The sequence below is a fragment of the Coregonus clupeaformis genome, chromosome 19, assembly GCF_020615455.1.
Source record: "Coregonus clupeaformis isolate EN_2021a chromosome 19, ASM2061545v1, whole genome shotgun sequence".
Taxonomy (NCBI): Eukaryota; Metazoa; Chordata; class Actinopteri; order Salmoniformes; family Salmonidae; genus Coregonus; species Coregonus clupeaformis.
This window is the reverse complement of record NC_059210.1, coordinates 45,016,040-45,034,770: the sequence shown is the minus strand read 5'-3', so window position 1 is coordinate 45,034,770 and position 18,731 is coordinate 45,016,040. Positions and strand designations below refer to the sequence as shown.

The following is an 18,731-nucleotide window of genomic DNA, read 5'->3' as shown; positions in this document are numbered from 1 at the left end:
ATAGAGTCTCACCAGCTCTTCATCATCATCATCACTGGTCCTGATGGCCTCTTCATCCCCCAGGAAGCAGTCATCATCACCAATGGAGGCTGTCTCAGGGCTGTGTGTGGAGGGTCTGCGCTCCTCAGGGTACCCTGGTGGTCCTACCTGCTCTGGGCAGGTGATGGTCAGTACAGGGGTATGTGTTTGCCCTGGGGTGGGTTTAGGTGGGGGTGTCCCTACCCTGTCCTGCTCTGGACAGGGTGGAGTAAGTAAAGGTGTGTGAGTATATCCTGTACACTCAGGATTGTGTATCGGGTCTGGAGTAGGTGAGCGAGGGAGAGGTGTGGTAGGTGAGGTAGGGGGGGGGGTGTGGGGTGAGGGGGTGAGTTGATCGGAGTGGGAGGAGGTAAAGGTGTGTGTACCTGCTGTTGGGTAAGTGAGGTAGAAGGGGGTGTGTCTTTAGGTGTCTCTTCTACCTGAGTGGGTATACCTATTGCTTCTGCAATAGGGGAGGGGTGCGTAGGTAAAGGTGAGTCTATCTGATCATGGGTAGGTGTAGGTGAGGGGTGTGGGGTGGTGCTAGAGCTGGAATAGCCCAGGAGTTGAGTGGATGTCTTGAGTAGTTCAGGTGTGATGGTTGTAGCAGGTGTATGGGTGGAGTTGTGTGAAGCAGGGCCATGATTAGGGTCTGTAGGAGTGGAGCTGGGTAGTCTAGGCTGGATGTAGGTCGTTGAGGGTGTAGCTATGGGTAAAGCGTTGAGTGGAGAAGGGTCAGAGTCTGCAGGGGTGTAGATGCTCTGACTGCCCAGTAGCTTTGTGGAGGTGCTCAGACCCTCCTTTTTTAACTTCACCTCATCCAGGACCGGCATGGAGCTACTGTGACTCACCTGGGGAGAAAAGACACGCACATCAAAATGGCTGACTGACTGTCTCACTGCTACACTATGTGATGTTAGCTTACTTGCTCCTGTATCTATTAACAACTCACCAGTTGGAAAGGTCACACACACACACACACACACACACACACACACACACACACACACACACACACGCAACTGAGAAGAGTAGAGACTCACCAGTTGGAACCATTGTAATCTCTAGACCAGCAGGGGAGAGGAGACAGAGAGACACACGGGTCAGAGCACAGGACCAGAATGTCTAAATGTTTGAGGTTAAAAGTTAAAAGGGGTTAGGGTGAAGTGTCAGTGTATCTCACCACATTGGGGTGTTTCCCCTGGGCTATACAGCCCCTGTCCTCTGGGTCCTTCAGTCCTCTGTATGTCCGGAGGACATGCTGCAGTGCATACAGAGCACAGCCTAACAGAGTCAGCCCCAGGATGACCACACCCATAGCCTTGCCTACTGCACAGCTACCATGGAGACGCCCATTCCCCAATGGGCCCTGAGGGACTGCACACACATATGCACACACACACACACACACACACACACACACACACACACACACACTGATGATGATGAACTGTAGAGCAAGTTCGACCACACAGATTCTGATTTTGTGTGTGTGTGTGTGTGTCTGTGTTACCTATTTGTCCTTCATACAGCACCTCCACCTTTATGAGAGCCGTGGCCATGTCACCTGACTCCAGATCCACAGCCACTACCTGCAGGATATCATCATCATCATCATCAGCTTCACCAATGCAGCTTGTCCATCATTACGTTGTTCTCTGGTATACTGTTATGTCCAATCAAAGCCCACCTTCAGACGGTGTTTCTGTGATGGCCGTAGCTGATTGGTCCTGGCGATCAGAAGCCCCTCCTGTGTGATGTGGTAGAACTGTGTGTGATTGGACAAGGACCTCAGGGAGTAGTGCATCTTGGGATTGATCCCCTACCAATTGAGAGAAGAGAGAGTTGAAGTTACAGAATAATACACTATGCATAGTCTAGCTGTGTGTATGAGCATGTGTGTGTGTGTGTGCATACATCAGAGAAGTCCCTGTCCTGTATCTGTAGCAGCAGCACAATGTTTCCGTATGTGTTGACCAGTGAGGCAGGGCTGTTGCCTTCGGTGACAAAGCCACGGTATTCGGCCCGACCAAACTGGGGAGGAAAGCGGTTGACAGCCACAACACGGACCACCACCGTGGCAACTGAGTACTTCCTAGGGTCATTCCTCTGGTACGCCTGAGGAGGGGGAGAGAGATTTCAGTTATTAAGAGTCTCTGTAGTCATGTTTATGTCTGCATAAGTGTGCGTGTGTGTGTTACAGGAGGGGGTCGCAGTTCCGGAGCGACCCACTAGGTGTCATCCTCTGACAACCTTAGGCACCTCCTCACTCACAGTCGGGACTAATCATCATCCTATTGGTGTCACCTGTGTCTATCGGTTCACCTGTGTATTTATGCCCTCACTTCCCTGTGTTCCCTTGCTCAGTTTTCTCTGCTAGTTTCTCTATGCCCAGCAGTACTACTCAGTGTCTAATCAGAGATCTATGTACAGGTACTTGAGAAGTGTTCTTCCAGTTTCGTTATTTGTTTCAGTCTTAGGTAGTATTTCGTATTTTGGCTGTCAGACGGTTTTTGGAGACTTATTTGCTCCGCCTTTCTTTTGTCGTGATAAGCTCGTTATTTTGTATTTTGGCTTCGGGACCACCAGTAAAGATCCTTGTTTCACCATCTCTGCCTACTGTATATCCTGCACCGCACCTGGGTCACACCTCACCCCAACCCTTACATGTGTGTGCCTGTGTGTCTCACCATGACCCGTAGGCGTAGTGTCGGTGTCTGTAGTCTGTTCTCTACTCCTTTCATCAGACGCACCTCCCCTGTCAGCTCATCCATCACGAAACGCCCATTATCAGCCCCTGACAACATATATTATCAACAGTGTTGGTGAGTAGTGAACTACATGTAGTTCAACTAGTAATATAACTACATTTTGCAGTAGCTTGGTGGTAGTTGAACTAAATTCAAATCTAGGTAGTGTTTTCAGTACTTATTTACATTTTTTGCCATGTAGCAGCGTAACTAACTACTGGAATTACATTTGGGTGAAGTTGGCAATCATTTCCATTCATTTTCGGCATCAGACCTGCCTAATTCTTACTTCCAACATAATTTTTGTGTTTAATAGGCTAAATTGCACATTCTGTTAACATATGACCCCAAAGTGATCTGTCCTTGCAATTTGTAGTCTGTGACATTACAGATGATAATTTTTCATCAAGTAGTTTGGATGTAGTGAACTACTTTTCAAAGTAACTTTAGTTAAGTAAACTATATTTTTCTTTAGAGTAGCTTTAGTGTAGCTTAACTTCTTCCAGTGTGAAGTAATTGGTAGCTTGGTAAACTATACTTTCAGTGATTATCAACTCCTAATACTACGTTGCATTTCATTGTAAAGCTAAACAATGGTGGTTTGTGTGAGTGTGTGTGTGTTGTACCTGACAGGATGCTATAGCTGAGAGGTGAGCTGAGGCCTCTGTCTCCATCCACAGCATTGATCGGCCCGGGAGAGAAGTCCAGAAGAACGTCCTATAACAGAGATGACATTAACACAATACGTCAGTCCCTAACCACTAACCCCTAACACCTACCACCAACACCTAACCCTAACCCTGGTCACTAACCTGTTCGCCTTCTGTGATGTTAACCGTGTAGACGGGGTTGGTGCAGACACGATTCGATTGGTCGCTAGAGAGGGGCGTGCACGGCAGGAATTGTGGGTACTGGTCATCTCCATCCAAGATATTCACGGTCAGGATGGCACTGGTGTTGAACTTCTCCACAGTGTTCATCTCCTACACACACACACACACACACACACACACACACACACACACACACACACACACACACACACACACACACAGACTGTATATCAGACTGAGATATTAGTTCCAGTCATGCAATCTGATTGGTTAAATTATAAACTGGGTGGTTCGAGACCTGAATACTGATTGGCTGAAAGCCGTGGTATATCAGACAATATACCAATTATGTTGGTAACCAGTTTATAATAGCAATAAGGCACCTCAGGGGTTTGTGATATATGGCCAATATACCACGGCTAAGGGCTGTGTGCTAGCACTCCGCGTTGCGTCGTGCATAAGAACAGCCCTTAGCCGTGGTATATTGGCCATATACCACACCCCCTCGGGCCTTATTGCTTAAATATATCAAGCAGATGGTAGGCGCAGCCAAGTTCTTTCAGTAACTGTAGGCTAGGTGTATTTAGTGTACCGAAGCATATATGGTGATCTTCAGTTGTGTTTTGGTCTCGTAGTCCAGAGGCTTGGCCAGTATCACCTCTCCACTGTTAGGGAGATCCACTCTGAAGTAGGCAGCATCAGGCTGGAACAGAGACCCCACACAAATACTGTACACACTAATTTCAATGCAGAACTTTATTGATACAGTAAGAAAATCTGGTATTTATTTATGTATACAACTTTATTGATACAGTACCGAGGTCTGGTCGATGGAGTACATTATGGTGTCGTCATCTGCATCTGTGGCCTGGACTGTAAACACCACTGTATTCACCTCCGCCAGCTAGACATGGACATCATGCAATAATCGGCTTCAGTTTGTGTGAGAGTGTGTGTGTGTGAGAGTGTGTGTGTGTGAGAGTGTGTGTGTGTGTGTGTGTGTGTGTGTGTGTGTGTGTGTGTGTCTGTGTCGTGTGTGTGTGTGTGTGTGTGTGTGTGTGTGTGTGTGTCTGTGTGTGTGAGTATGTATGTAGTGTAGGCTACTTACCTCACTGATGCTGTGAGGCTGTATGGTGCTCTCCACAAAATCAGGAGTGTTATCATTCTCATTCAGAATCTCCACCATGATCCTGTACTCACTCTGAAACACACACACACACACATTTAGAAGTTTTGGATCCATGGTAAAATCACTTTGGTACAAAGGACAAATATATTTTCAGAAATGTACAGTCTCTACCTGCACAGCGTCCTCCTCATAGCAGGTCAACGCTGCCATAAGGACTGGGCCCTGCATCTGAGACACACACAGACACACACACACAATATATATATATAATGCTTCATATCTGCACATGACTGTGTTGTTTGTTGTTGTTTGAGTCAACTAAACCAAGACAGAACCCTGTAATCATTGTGACGAAGTTGTGCTATCGTTTTTACCTCCCGGTCCAGAACTCTGTCCAATGGGGCATTGAGTCTGATGCTCCGCCTTTCTAGGAAGAACCAATCAGCGTCCTCCCCAGTGAGGCTCCAGACAACATCATTGGCTGTCAGCTCTGTGTTGAGCTCAGCGATGAGTTCTCCTGTCATGCTGTTCTCTTTGACCGTGGAAAACACATCCTGGCCCTCCAGACATGGGTTCCCTGACAATCAGACAAGCCTATGATTAGCAGACTAGCCAATCAGACAAACAGCTAGTCTTACTGTGGTCCGACACATAACAAAAAATACATTACAGACAAAATACTTTACAATTTACATACATTTAAAAACATTAACATGTAGTGTGTGTGTGTGTGTGTGTGTGTGTGTGTGTGTGTGTGTGTGTGTGTGTGCGCATCTATCAGTTACATATACATGTCAGTACATACACACAACAAGTAGGTCATATGAGGGAGAGGCGTTGTGCCGTGAGGTGTTGCTTTATTTGTTTTTTGAAACCAGGTGTTATAATTACTTTTGATACAAGATTCTTAATGTTTGTAAACTCCTAAACTGCATGTATTTTTTATTTTATTTCACCTTTCTTTAACCAGGTAAGCCAGTTGAGAACAAGTTCTCATTTACAACTGCGACCTGGCCAAGATAAAGCAAAGCAGTGCGATAAAAACACAGAGTTACATATGGAATAAACAAAACGTACAGTCAATAACACAATAGAAAATCTCTATACAGTGTGTGCAAATGTAGTAAGTTATGGATGTAAGGCAATAAATAGGCCATAGTGCAAAATAATTACAATTTAGTATTAACACTGGAGCGATAGATGTGCAGAAGATGATGTGCAAATAGAGATACTGGGGTGCAAATGAGCAAAATAAATAACAATGTAAATAATAATATGGGGATGAGGTAGTTGGGTGGGCTAATTACAGATGGGCTGTGTACAGGTGCAGTGATCGGTAAGCTGCTCTGACAACTGATGCTTAAAGTTAGTGAGGGGGATAAGTGTCTCTGTAGGAGAGAGGACAAGGACACACCATGTGTTATAGAGGTCACTGGTGAGGGACAGAAGGTCTGCGTGCCAAGATAGATTGGGGGCCACTTGTGATAATCTTAGAAGGTGTACGTGATGGAATGGCCTGGCTGGGGTGACATACAATACCAATTATGGGGATGCTATTGTGGTAGATGAGTGACACTCAATGATGGTTGGCAGATAATATCAAGAAGCAGCTCGGAGAGCATTATATAAACGGAGAGATTTTCTATGGAAGTCATTCATATGGCAAGAGGCTACATCCGTACCGCCTGTCATTGAATCTATTATTGTAACCATTAAATAATGACTGAATCAAATCTCCATCTGTGTCCCATATTCTCTTGCATCCTGAACTTCTCGATATCAGAAACTCATCATAACAGATTGGCATCTGAACGAACAGGATGCAGTTTACAGCCGAACTAACAGGTAAGCAGACTTATTTTGGGGGGGATTATGTCAAATTCTGCTTATCTGTGGTAAAACTGAGCTGTAACAAACGTTTAAAATTCAAATATTTTTTTAAGGGAACAGATTAGTTGTATTCGAGTACGTAAATAGCTGTAAGGAGAATGATCAAATTGGGTGTGTTAAGAGTAAAGAGTACAAATACAAAAGAGAATAAAGGAGTGGGTGTAGGACTTGAAGAGATAGGTTAAGGACCTCTGATGTGTTGTATCATCATAAAATAGGATCTCTGATGTGTTGTATCATCATAAAATAGGATCTCTGATGTGTTGTATCATCATAAAATAGGATCTCTGATGTGTTGTATCATCATAAAATAGGATTTCTGATGTGTTGTATCATTATGAAATCAGTTCTCTGATGTGTCGTATCATCATAAAATCTCTGATGTGTTGCATCATCATAAAATAAGTTATCTGATGTGTTGCATCATCATTAGGTTTGAATAGCTTGGTAAGGAGAGAATAACTTCTTTGTGAAATGCTCCGAGCGATAATGTTGAATCATGGCACCAATGACAAAATAGGCAAACGAAATTTTGATAAAGATCAAGTTGGGGATTTGATTCAAGTATTTGATTACTAATATTGCATGAACTAATAAAAGTAATGGATGGCCAGCTTAGTAGACCGGTATCTGGAAAAACAGTCACCATTAAGAGTAAATCTCGAAGAGAGAGAAAGGAAATGACGAAATTATTACAGGCAAATCCGCATTTAGAACAAGTCTCTTTTAAAAGTAGTGAAAATCAGACAATGTGCAAATGGATGTTAAGTAAATTAGGATTTTTCTATGTGGAACTATATCTTAGTGATTTATCAGCATGGACAGATAATGACTATCCTCAAGATGGTAGTTTTAAAAGGGATAAATTACAAGTAGAGCGAAAGTATATAAGTGATAATACAGCCATAAGCAACCCGAAATGGGATTTAGATTATATGAAAGAGGTGTATAAAGCATGGGATTTAATGAGTGCACAATGGCTGGTAAATATAATTAGGAAGGAGGAAAAATCAGTTAGGACATTACATAATTTGGCAATGGAGCAACATAATCTACCTTATGAAAATTATATTTACAATAATCAAACAAAACTCAGATTTAAACAATAGATTAGCAAATAAAATTTTGGAATTTTTCATTGAAGCAGGGGAACGCTAATAATCGATGGAGATAGAGAGAGGGAAATTGGACTCCTGCCCAACCGCACCCTAATTCCCAGAATAAACCTAGAGAGGAGAAGCCGGGTAATCTATTATGGGGTTAATGACATACAACACCGATAGGCAGGGAGGAGGTTAAATACATGATCAATGCACCGCACCATAATTGCATATTTTGGATAGCCCATTAGAAATACCACAGTTAAGTTTATGTGTATCTGGTGAAATAATTCCATTTTTAAGGCAACAAGATTGAAGGTGTCCTTTAAGTAATCAGAAAGTCCAGTCTATCGGAATTAATGGAACTACGCAAATTGATCATATATCTCTCCCATTACAAATTGATTTGGAGAATATGAATTATCAACATTCATTTATAGTAAGCGCTACAACTACTATGGCGTTGATGGGAAGAGACCTTTTAAGTAAACTCGATGCAACCATTTTTGTTAACCAGATGGCATCGAGGTATATGGAACAACATAGGCTATTTTATGAACAAAGAGCAGAAAGTAATTTTAATCTGAAAGGGTGCATAATAAATTATATGAATGTGTATGATAGGTTGATATAAGTTTGGATAATAAGCTTTGATATAACATTATATTGTGGTTCCATACATCAATGCCCATCATAAGATATCAAGGAGTGGTATGGAGAACGTGGGTTATGTTAGAGTGTAGTGGAGAAGTATATGTTTTAATGAGAGGCTTGACTTTGAAGGGGTTTCCTGAAGGTTAGAGAACTGGTGAGGGTCCAATGACAGGAAGGTCAGTGTCCTTGAAACTACAGTCTGTTTTTTTTTGGTTCCGCTGGGAGTATGTTTGAAGAAGTTGATTTGTGTTGAGTGAGGATCGTTAAACAAAACACAAAGGGATTGTTTGATGTGAGTACCTAGGTGTTTCTAAAGTTCTATATGGAGTATGTGAAGATGTGAAAATAGGATGAAGTTTATGTGGGTAATCGATTACTAGAGAGGTAATTAGAGGAATATGTATGTATTAACTTGCTCACCCAAACGTAGACATACATCAGGGGTGGGAAATAATAAATAAAGGTTTTCTGAGTTTGTTCCGGTGATGGATCATTTGATAGAGATAAGGGTTAAGAAATGAACTGCCCATAAGGACTGGAATTTATAGACGTAACTTATAACATAGTACAAAGCCAATTTGGGGTTTCTATTAAACTAATTATCATTGTGGAGGTAAGGTGATGTAGTGAAGGAATTTTGTTTTGTATCGGATGGTGAGAAGATAAGCCAGTGTAATTGGGCTATTTGTGGGATTTCTTTGTCATTTCAATGGCATAGAGTACAATCTGGGTTTCTGAGTGTAATTCTACTGTTGGTATGTGTTGCTTAGACAGATACTACAAAGTATTTATTTTTGGTGATGTCGAATGGAAGATCTATCAGCGTGCTTGGTTCAAATTGAATGACCATTATTTAACAGGAATAGCGAGACGATTTCGAGGTAATTTTTTGCATTGCCTAAGGGTTTGCTAGATTAAACGATTGAGAATGGTGGCGTAATGTCTAGCAATAAATTGGATATTGATAATATGGATATAAATTCAATATATGCGTTGAGATTGGTGACGTAACTTGCTCTGCGACCTTGAAGTAGTTGTTTGACTTGCTCTGCAAGGTCACGCCTTTTGTTGAATGACGAGTAATGGTGCTTCGAGGGTGACTGTTGTTAATGTGTGCAGAGGGTCCCTGGTTCAAGCCCATGTAGGGAAGGAAGCAAAACTGTTACATTGATGCTGTTGACCTGAATCACTGGTTGAATTGATAAGATTATACGAAAGAGATCGTCTTACCAAACCATGGCGGATAGGATAACATAGTAAATAAAGTGGCATCTCTGTGAATAGAGGTTTTATGTGTTTTGACTATAACTAAAAAATAATTTGTGTCCTGCTAAAGTACCGTTAGATGGAAAGACAGCGGGTGAAAGAGAGTCATGCTTGCTGTTTAATAGCGGGATGTAAAGGACGCAGAGTGTAATGTGGAGCCGATATCTAAATAGGTGAATAGGAAACGTTCTTTGACAATTTGTAATTATTATGTTTAAACACCAGTGAGTTATGTAGACGGTTAATTCATTCTAAAAACGATAATCTGTTTCTGGTACGTTGAACAATGGGAGGTAGTTTTTACTGTTAGGATGATGGAGTAGTAAACATTTTTTGTAAGTTCTGAAGTTATTAAACAATGTTTTTTTTAAAATATATATCAATGCAACAAGTGGAGATGATTACATTACCAAAAAGGGGTTATAGGTTTATATTAGAAGATGTAGTCAACTCAATGAAACGTGTTATGTTAAGGAAGATGTAGGAGATCACGTCTCAAACAACTCTTTAATAGACGCTTGGAATATAATTGATTCTTTACGCGTAGTAAGTGATTATATTTGTGAATGTCTCAAATATTACGTTTAGAGGGGTGACAGGAACAATCTAAGGGGTAAATCATCCAGTAACGATACCATGATGATTTGATATGGGATAAAATGAAGCTGATTTTGGAGGTGATAATCATTGTGAGACTTAAAAGGAATGAGGTATAAAGAGTAATCATTAAAAATACTCATTGTAAACTCAAAGAACCTTGAGTGGTTTTCATCTTTTGAGAGATTTTATGTAATCTTCTGGAGTAGTTATGAGGAATTAGATTGAAACAAACAATTATTGATGTGAGGTAGGACAGGGTATATCTGCATCATGTCCAGTATGAACATGTATGCACTCACTAACTGTAAGTCGCTCTGGATAAGAGCGTCTGCTAAAATGACAAACATTTTAAAAAATGTATTGTGTGAAATTAATATTTTGGGATCTCTGATTATAATTGAATGTTTTATTATTATTTTTTTTGGGGGGGGAGGATGGATCATCTTAATATTGCAGATAGATTGTAACTTCTATCAATGTAATTGTCTGCATCACTTCCAATCCCCCATGTTTTTTATATACAGTGGGGAGAACAAGTATTTGATACACTGCCGATTTTGCAGGTTTTCCTACTTACAAAGCATGTAGAGGTCTGTCATTTTTATCATAGGTACACTTCAACTGTGAGAGACAAAATCTAAAACAAAAATCCAGAAAATCACATTGTATGATTTTAAACTAATTAATTTGCATTTTATTGCATGACATAAGTATTTGATCACCTACCAACCAGTAAGAATTCCGGCTCTCACATACCTGTTAGTTTTTCTTTAAGAAGCCCTCCTGTTCTCCACTCATTACCTGTATTAACTGCACTTGTTTTAACTCGTTACCTGTATTAAAGACACCTGTCCACACACTCAATCAAACAGACTCCAACCTCTCCACAATGGCCAAGACCAGAGAGCTGTGTAAGGACATCAGGGATACAAATGTAGACCTGCACAAGGCTGGGATGGGTTACAGGACAATAGGCAAGCAGCTTGGTGAGAAGGCAACAACTGTTGGTGCAATTATTAGAAAATGGAAGAAGTTCAAGATGACGGTCAATCACCCTCGGGATGGGCCTCCATGCAAGATCTCACCTCGTGGGGCATCAATGATCACGAGGAAGGTGAGGGATCAGCCCAGAACTACACGGCAGGACCTGGTCAATGACCTGAAGAGAGCTGGGACCACAGTCTCAAAGAAAACCATTAGTAACACACTACGCCGTCATGGATTAAAATCCTGCAGCGCACGCAAGGTCCCCCTGCTCAAGCCAGCGCATGTCCAGGCCCGTCTGAAGTTTGCCAATGACCATCTGGATGATCCAGAGGAGGAATGGGAGAAGGTCATGTGGTCTGATGAGACAAAAATAGAGCTTTTTGGTCTAAACTCCACTCGCCGTGTTTGGAGGAAGAAGAAGGATGAGTACAACCCCAAGAACACCATCCCAACCGTGAAGCATGGAGGTGGAAACATCATTCTTTTGGGATGCTTTTCTGCAAAGGGGACAGGACGACTGCACCGTATTGAGGGGAGGATGGATGGGGCCATGTATCGCGAGATCTTGGCCAACAACCTCCTTCCCTCAGTAAGAGCATTAAAGATGGGTCATGGCTGGGTCTTCCAGTATGACAATGACCCGAAACACACAGCCAGGGCAACTAAGGAGTGGCTCCGTAAGAAGCATCTCAATGTCCTGGAGTGGCCTAGCCAGTCTCCAGACCTGAACCCAATAGACAATCTTTGGAGGGAGCTGAAAGTCCAAATTGCCCAGCGACAGCCCCGAAACCTGAAGGATCTGGAGAAGGTCTGTATGGAGGAGTGGGCCAAAATCACTGCTGCAGTGTGTGCAAACCTGGTCAAGACCTACAGGAAACGTATGATCTCTGTAATCGCAAACAAAGGTTTCTGTACCAAATATTAAGTTCTGCTTTTCTGATGTATCAAATACTTATGTCATGCAATAAAATGCAAATTAATTACTTAAAAATCATACAATGTGATTTTCTGGATTTTGAAGTGTACCTATGATAAACTTGAAGTGTACCTATGATAAAAATTACAGACCTCTACCTGCTTTGTAAGTAGGAAAACATGCAAAATCGGCAGTGTATCAAATACTTGTTCTCCCCACTGTATATACTCCCCTTTATTACTTTTCAACCCCGCCATCCTTTCCCTACTTGGAGTAAATTAGTGAACAACAATGCCCAGGCCTCTACTTCCAGCCTATACTTACTATCTACCCCTTATGGACACAGTCAATTTTACAATAATTATATTATATTTTTTTGGTTTGTTTGTTTTTGCTCCTGAACTTCTTCTACTCTCAACCTCTCCGATCATTTTCATGATGTCCATCCGGTTTGCTTCTATATGCCATATCTTTCTAACTGTCCTCTTTCCCAAAAGCTCCCAACATACAACCTATATACAGTGGGGAAAAAAGTATTTAGTCAGCCACCAATTGTGCAAGTTCTCCCTTTTAAAAAGATGAGAGAGGCCTGTAATTTTCATCATAGGTACATGTCAACTATGACAGACAAATTGAGAAGAAAAAAATCCAGAAAATCACATTGTAGGATTTTTAATGAATTTATTTGCAAATTATGGTGGAAAATAAGTATTTGGTCACCTACAAACAAGCAAGATTTCTGGCTCTCACAGACCTGTAACTTCTTCTTTAAGAGGCTCCTCTGTCCTCCACTCGTTACCTGTATTAATGGCACCTGTTTGAACTTGTTATCAGTATAAAAGACACCTGTCCACAACCTCAAACAGTCACACTCCAAACTCCACTATGGCCAAGACCAAAGAGCTGTCAAAGGACACCAGAAACAAAATTGTAGACCTGCACCAGGCTGGGAAGACTGAATCTGCAATAGGTAAGCAGCTTGGTTTGAAGAAATCAACTGTGGGAGCAATTATTAGGAAATGGAAGACATACAAGACCACTGATAATCTCCCTCGATCTGGGGCTCCACGCAAGATCTCACCCCGTGGGGTCAAAATGATCACAAGAACGGTGAGCAAAAATCCCAGAACCACACGGGGGGACCTAGTGAATGACCTGCAGAGAGCTGGGACCAAAGTAACAAAGCCTACCATCAGTAACACACTACGCCGCCAGGGACTCAAATCCTGCAGTGCCAGACGTGTCCCCCCTGCTTAAGCCAGTACATGTCCAGGCCCGTCTGAAGTTTGCTAGAGTGCATTTGGATGATCCAGAAGAGGATTGGGAGAATGTCATATGGTCAGATGAAACCAAAATATAACTTTTTGGTAAAAACTCAACTCGTCGTGTTTGGAGGACAAAGAATGCTGAGTTGCATCCAAAGAACACCATACCTACTGTGAAGCATGGGTGTGGAAACATCATGCTTTGGGGCTGTTTTTCTGCAAAGGGACCAGGATGACTGATCCGTGTAAAGGAAAGAATGAATGGGGCCATGTATCGTGAGATTTTGAGTGAAAACCTCCTTCCATCAGCAAGGGCATTGAAGATGAAACGTGGCTGGGTCTTTCAGCATGACAATGATCCCAAACACACCGCCCGGGCAACGAAGGAGTGGCTTCGTAAGAAGCATTTCAAGGTCCTGGAGTGGCCTAGCCAGTCTCCAGATCTCAACCCCATAGAAAATCTTTGGAGGGAGTTGAAAGTCCATGTTGCCCAGCGACAGCCCCAAAACATCACTGCTCTAGAGGAGATCTGCATGGAGGAATGGGCCAAAATACCAGCAACAGTGTGTGAAAACCTTGTGAAGACTTACAGAAAACGTTTGACCTGTGTCATTGCCAACAAAGGGTATATAACAAAGTATTGAGAAACTTTTGTTATTGACCAAATACTTTTTTTTCCACCATAATTTGCAAATAAATTCATTACAAATCCTACACTGTGATTTTCTGGGAAAAAATTTCTCATTTTGTCTGTCATAGTTGACGTGTACCTATGATGAAAATTACAGGCCTCTCTCATATTTTTAAGTGGGAGAACTTGCACAGTTGGTGGCTGACTAAATACTTGTTTACCCCACCGTATTTATTATGGACACAGTATGCTTACATTATTAGCTATCTTTGTTATTATTTGTTGTTATTTGTTATTAGTCCCATCCTTCAACTCCATTCAATACCTCCCATCTATCTCTTAACACCATCCATATAGGATATCTATTTGCCATATATATTTCAACCGTACTGTGATGTTTAACAAAAGTTCTGAACCTTTCTATTCTCATTGCTTCTACAGATTGTGAATTAAAAATAAAAATAAACAGTATTATTATATTATTGATCGATTGACTATGACTTTTCAGATCACCCAGTAATGCTATCTGCAAGGTTAGCTCCAGGTAAATATTACAATCCTTTAGCCATTCCTGGACCTGTGTCCAAAAACAAGCTACCAATGGACAGAACCAAAACAAATGATCTAATGATTCTGTCTCTTCACAGCAAAATCTGCAGAGCTGGGAAGATTGTATCCCCCATATAAATAACATTCTATTGGTAGAATTTTTTTAATATAATAATTTAAATTGAAAGATTCAAATTTTTGAATCCGGTGTCGTTTTGCGTGTCAGTTCATAAACACTATGCCATGGGATCGGTACGTCAAAAATCTCTTCCCAACTATTTTGCAATCTATATGGGACGGCTGTCAATCCTTTGGTCCTTAAGTGAAACTGATATACTTTTTAATTTATCACAGTTTTCCTTAACCAATTATGTTCTTTAATGCAAGGCCGACAGACAAGTTCCTTACTTTCTCCCCCTTCCACTTTCCTCTTCCACTTTTGCGGTAAGGCTGCAATTATTTGGTTGTAATTTTGGGTAGAGCAGACATTTCCATATGTTTTTGTTAGCTGCATGTGCGACATAACTCCACCAGTCCTACCAATGATATCATTTACGAAGATTATACCTTTTTTAAACATTCTGTTAAAAAATTATGTTTGTCAATTCGTATATTTGAATTTAACCACAATATTTGTTGCATTATTTGTTCTGTCGTTTCTGGAGGATTAAATTGAAATTGCAACCAACTTTCTATGGCTTGTTTTAGAAATAGTGATATTTGGGAGATGATTTCCTTTTCAAATAACTGAAAATTAGTTGTTGTAATCTGAATAAAGGGGAAAAGGCCTTTCTTGAACATTGGGTGAGACAATCTTACTAATTTGCTTGAGAACCAGTTCGGATTTAAGTATAACTTTTGTATGACTGAAGCTTTTAGTGATAGGTCTAATGCTTTAATATTTAATAATTTCTGTCCTCCAAATTCATATTTATTATATAAATATGCCCTTTTAATTTTGTCTAGCTTGCCGTTCCAAATAAAATTGAATATTTTTTTCTCATATAATTTAAAAAACTGTTCACTAGGCGTAGGCAAGACCATAAGCAAATAGGTAAACTGGGATAATACTAAAGAGTTAATCAGGGTGATTTTTCCACAAATTGACAGGTATTTTCCTTTCCATGGTAGTAAGATCTTATCTATTTTTGCTAACTTTCTATTAAAATGTATTGAAGTGAGATCATTTATTTCCGTTGGGATATGTATTCCGAGTATATCCACATCAGCATCAGACCATTTTATTGGTGAACTACATGGTAATGTAAAAATTGTATTTTTTATTGATCCAATACGTAATATAGTACATTTGTCATAATTTGGTTGTAATCCAGAGAGGTTAGAAAATGTATCTAGATCCTCTATGAGGCTGTGGAGGGATTCTAGTTGTGGATTTAAAAGAAAACATGAATCATCAGCGTACAATGACACCTTTGTTTTTAAGCCCTGGATTTCTAATCCTCTGATATTATTATTGGATCTGATTTTAATAGCTAACATCTCGATGGCCACAATAAATAGATATGCCGATAGTGAACAACCTTGTTTCACTCCTCTTGACAGTTTAAAACTTTCTGAGAAATAGCCATTATTTACTATTTTACACCTAGGGTTACTATACATGATTTTGACCCATTTTATAAGAGATTCTCCAAAATTGAAATGCTCCAGGCATTTATATATAAACCCCAGTCGTACTTCATCAAATGCCTTTTCGAAGTCTGCTATGAATAGCAGGCCTGTTCTATTGTTTCCAATACTTGCCTTATATTATCTCCAATGTACCTTCCATGTAAAAAACCTGTCTGATTAGAATGAATAATATCCGACAATACCTTTTTAATTCTATGTGCTATACATTTTGCTAGAATTTTTGCATCACAACACTGAAGTGTAAGGGGCCTCCAATTTTGTAAATGGACTGGATCTTTATATTTTCCACTTGTATCCTGTTTCAGTAATAATGAGATCAGACCTTCTTCTTGAGTGTCAGATAATCTACCATTTACAGTGGGGAAAAAAAGTATTTAGTCAGCCACCAATTGTGCAAGTTCTCCCACTTAAAAAGATGAGAGAGGCCTGTAATTTTCATCATAGGTACACGTCAACTATGACAGACAAAATGAGAATTTTTTTTCCAGAAAATCACATTGTAGGATTTTTAATGAATTTATTTGCAAATTATGGTGGAAAATAAGTATTTGGTCAATAACAAACGTTTCTCAATACTTTGTTATACACCCTTTGTTGGCAATGACACAGGTCAAACGTTTTCTGTAAGTCTTCACAAGGTTTTCACACACTGTTGCTGGTATTTTGGCCCATTCCTCCATGCAGATCTCCTCTAGAGCAGTGATGTTTTGGGGCTGTCACTGGGCAACACGGACTTTCAACTCCCTCCAAAGATTTTCTATGGGGTTGAGATCTGGAGACTGGCTAGGCCACTCCAGGACCTTGAAATGCTTCTTACGAAGCCACTCCTTCGTTGCCCGGGCGGTGTGTTTGGGATCATTGTCATGCTGAAAGACCCAGCCACGTTTCATCTTCAATGCCCTTGCTGATGGAAGGAGGTTTTCACTCAAAATCTCACGATATATGGCCCCATTCATTCTTTCCTTTACACGGATCAGTCGTCCTGGTCCCTTTGCAGAAAAACAGTCCCAAAGCATTATGTTTCCACCCCCATGCTTCACAGTAGGTATGGTGTTCTTTGGATGCAACTCAGCATTCTTTGTCCTCCAAACACGACGAGTTGAGTTTTTACCAAAATGTTATATTTTGGTTTCATCTGACCATATGACATTCTCCCAATCCTCTTCTGGATCATCCAAATGCACTCTAGCAAACTTCAGACGGGCCTGGACATGTACTGGCTTAAGCAGGGGGACACGTCTGGCACTGCAGGATTTGAGTCCCTGGCGGCGTAGTGTGTTACTGATGGTAGGCTTTGTTACTTTGGTCCCAGCTCTCTGCAGGTCATTCACTAGGTCCCCCCGTGTGGTTCTGGGATTTTTGCTCACCGTTCTTGTGATCATTTTGACCCCACGGGGTGAGATCTTGCGTGGAGCCCCAGATCGAATGGTCTTGTATGTCTTCCATTTCCTAATAATTGCTCCCACAGTTGATTTAATCAAACCAAGCTGCTTACCTATTGCAGATTCAGTCTTCCCAACCTGGTGCAGGTCTACACTTTTGTTTCTGGTGTCCTTTGACAGCTCTTTGGTCTTGGCCATAGTGGAGTTTGGAGTGTGACTGTTTGAGGTTGTGGACAGGTGTCTTTTATACTGATAACAAGTTCAAACAGGTGCCATTAATACAGGTAACGAGTGGAGGACAGAGGAGCCTCTTAAAGAAGAAGTTACTGGTCTGTGAGAGCCAGAAATCTTGCTTGTTTGTAGGTGACCAAATACTTATTTTCCACCATAATTTGCAAATAAATTCATTAAAAATCCTACAATGTGATTTTCTGGAGAAAAACATTCTCAATTAGTCTGTCATAGTTGACGTGTACCTATGATGAAAATTACAGGCCTCTCTCATCTTTTTAAGTGGGAGAACTTGCACAATTGGTGGCTGACTAAATACTTTTTTCCCCCACTGTACATAGGAGTGGTTAAAACATGCTAATCACGGTCCTCTTACTATATCAAAAAAGGTTTGGTATACCTCGACTGGTATGCCATCCAACCCTGGAGTTTTCCCAGAATTAAAGTCTTTAATTGCATCCAGAAGTTCCTCCTCTGTAATTTCACCTTCACATGAGTCTTTCTGTATGGCTGTTAATTTGACATTATCAATAGAAAAAAAATCTCTACAATTAGCTTCAGTTAGAGGAGATGGAGGCGACTGAAAAGAAAACATATGCTTAAAGTACTTTGTTTCCTCCTTCAAAATATCATTTGGCGAATCATGGGTGACTCCATCAATTGTAACTAGTTTCATTAAGTTATTTTTGGTAGCATTCCTATGTTGAAGATTAAAAAAGAATTTTGTGCATTTTTCCCAATATTCCATCCAGTTTGCTTTATTTTTATAATATATTACACTTGATCTTTCTTGAATAAGTTTCTCCATTTCTTTTTGTTTTTTCTCTAATTTATTCTGAGCCTCTATGTTACAGTTTTTATTGCCATCTATCTGTTC

General features: G+C 40.7%; 1 protein-coding gene across 3 annotated transcripts in view; it reads right to left on the bottom strand.

The window, feature by feature from the left end:
* Nucleotides 1-213: 213 nt before the first annotated feature.
* The window catches only part of LOC121531975 (cadherin-related family member 5-like), a 34,839-nt gene continuing 16,321 nt past the window's right edge, over nt 214-18,731 (bottom strand). For all 3 annotated transcript variants that reach the window (XM_041837597.2, XM_041837598.2, XM_041837596.2), the window contains 14 exons: nt 5,105-5,307; nt 4,902-4,958; nt 4,710-4,802; nt 4,419-4,505; nt 4,194-4,304; nt 3,581-3,751; nt 3,395-3,485; nt 2,709-2,815; nt 1,936-2,136; nt 1,709-1,840; nt 1,532-1,610; nt 1,202-1,395; nt 1,062-1,082; nt 214-869 (listed from right to left, as the gene is read on the bottom strand). In XM_041837597.2, the coding sequence (XP_041693531.2) occupies nt 219-869; nt 1,062-1,082; nt 1,202-1,395; nt 1,532-1,610; nt 1,709-1,840; nt 1,936-2,136; nt 2,709-2,815; nt 3,395-3,485; nt 3,581-3,751; nt 4,194-4,304; nt 4,419-4,505; nt 4,710-4,802; nt 4,902-4,958; nt 5,105-5,307 (2,198 nt within the window). In that variant the 3' untranslated portion in view covers nt 214-218. The remainder of the gene's footprint in view (nt 870-1,061; nt 1,083-1,201; nt 1,396-1,531; nt 1,611-1,708; nt 1,841-1,935; nt 2,137-2,708; nt 2,816-3,394; nt 3,486-3,580; nt 3,752-4,193; nt 4,305-4,418; nt 4,506-4,709; nt 4,803-4,901; nt 4,959-5,104; nt 5,308-18,731) is intronic.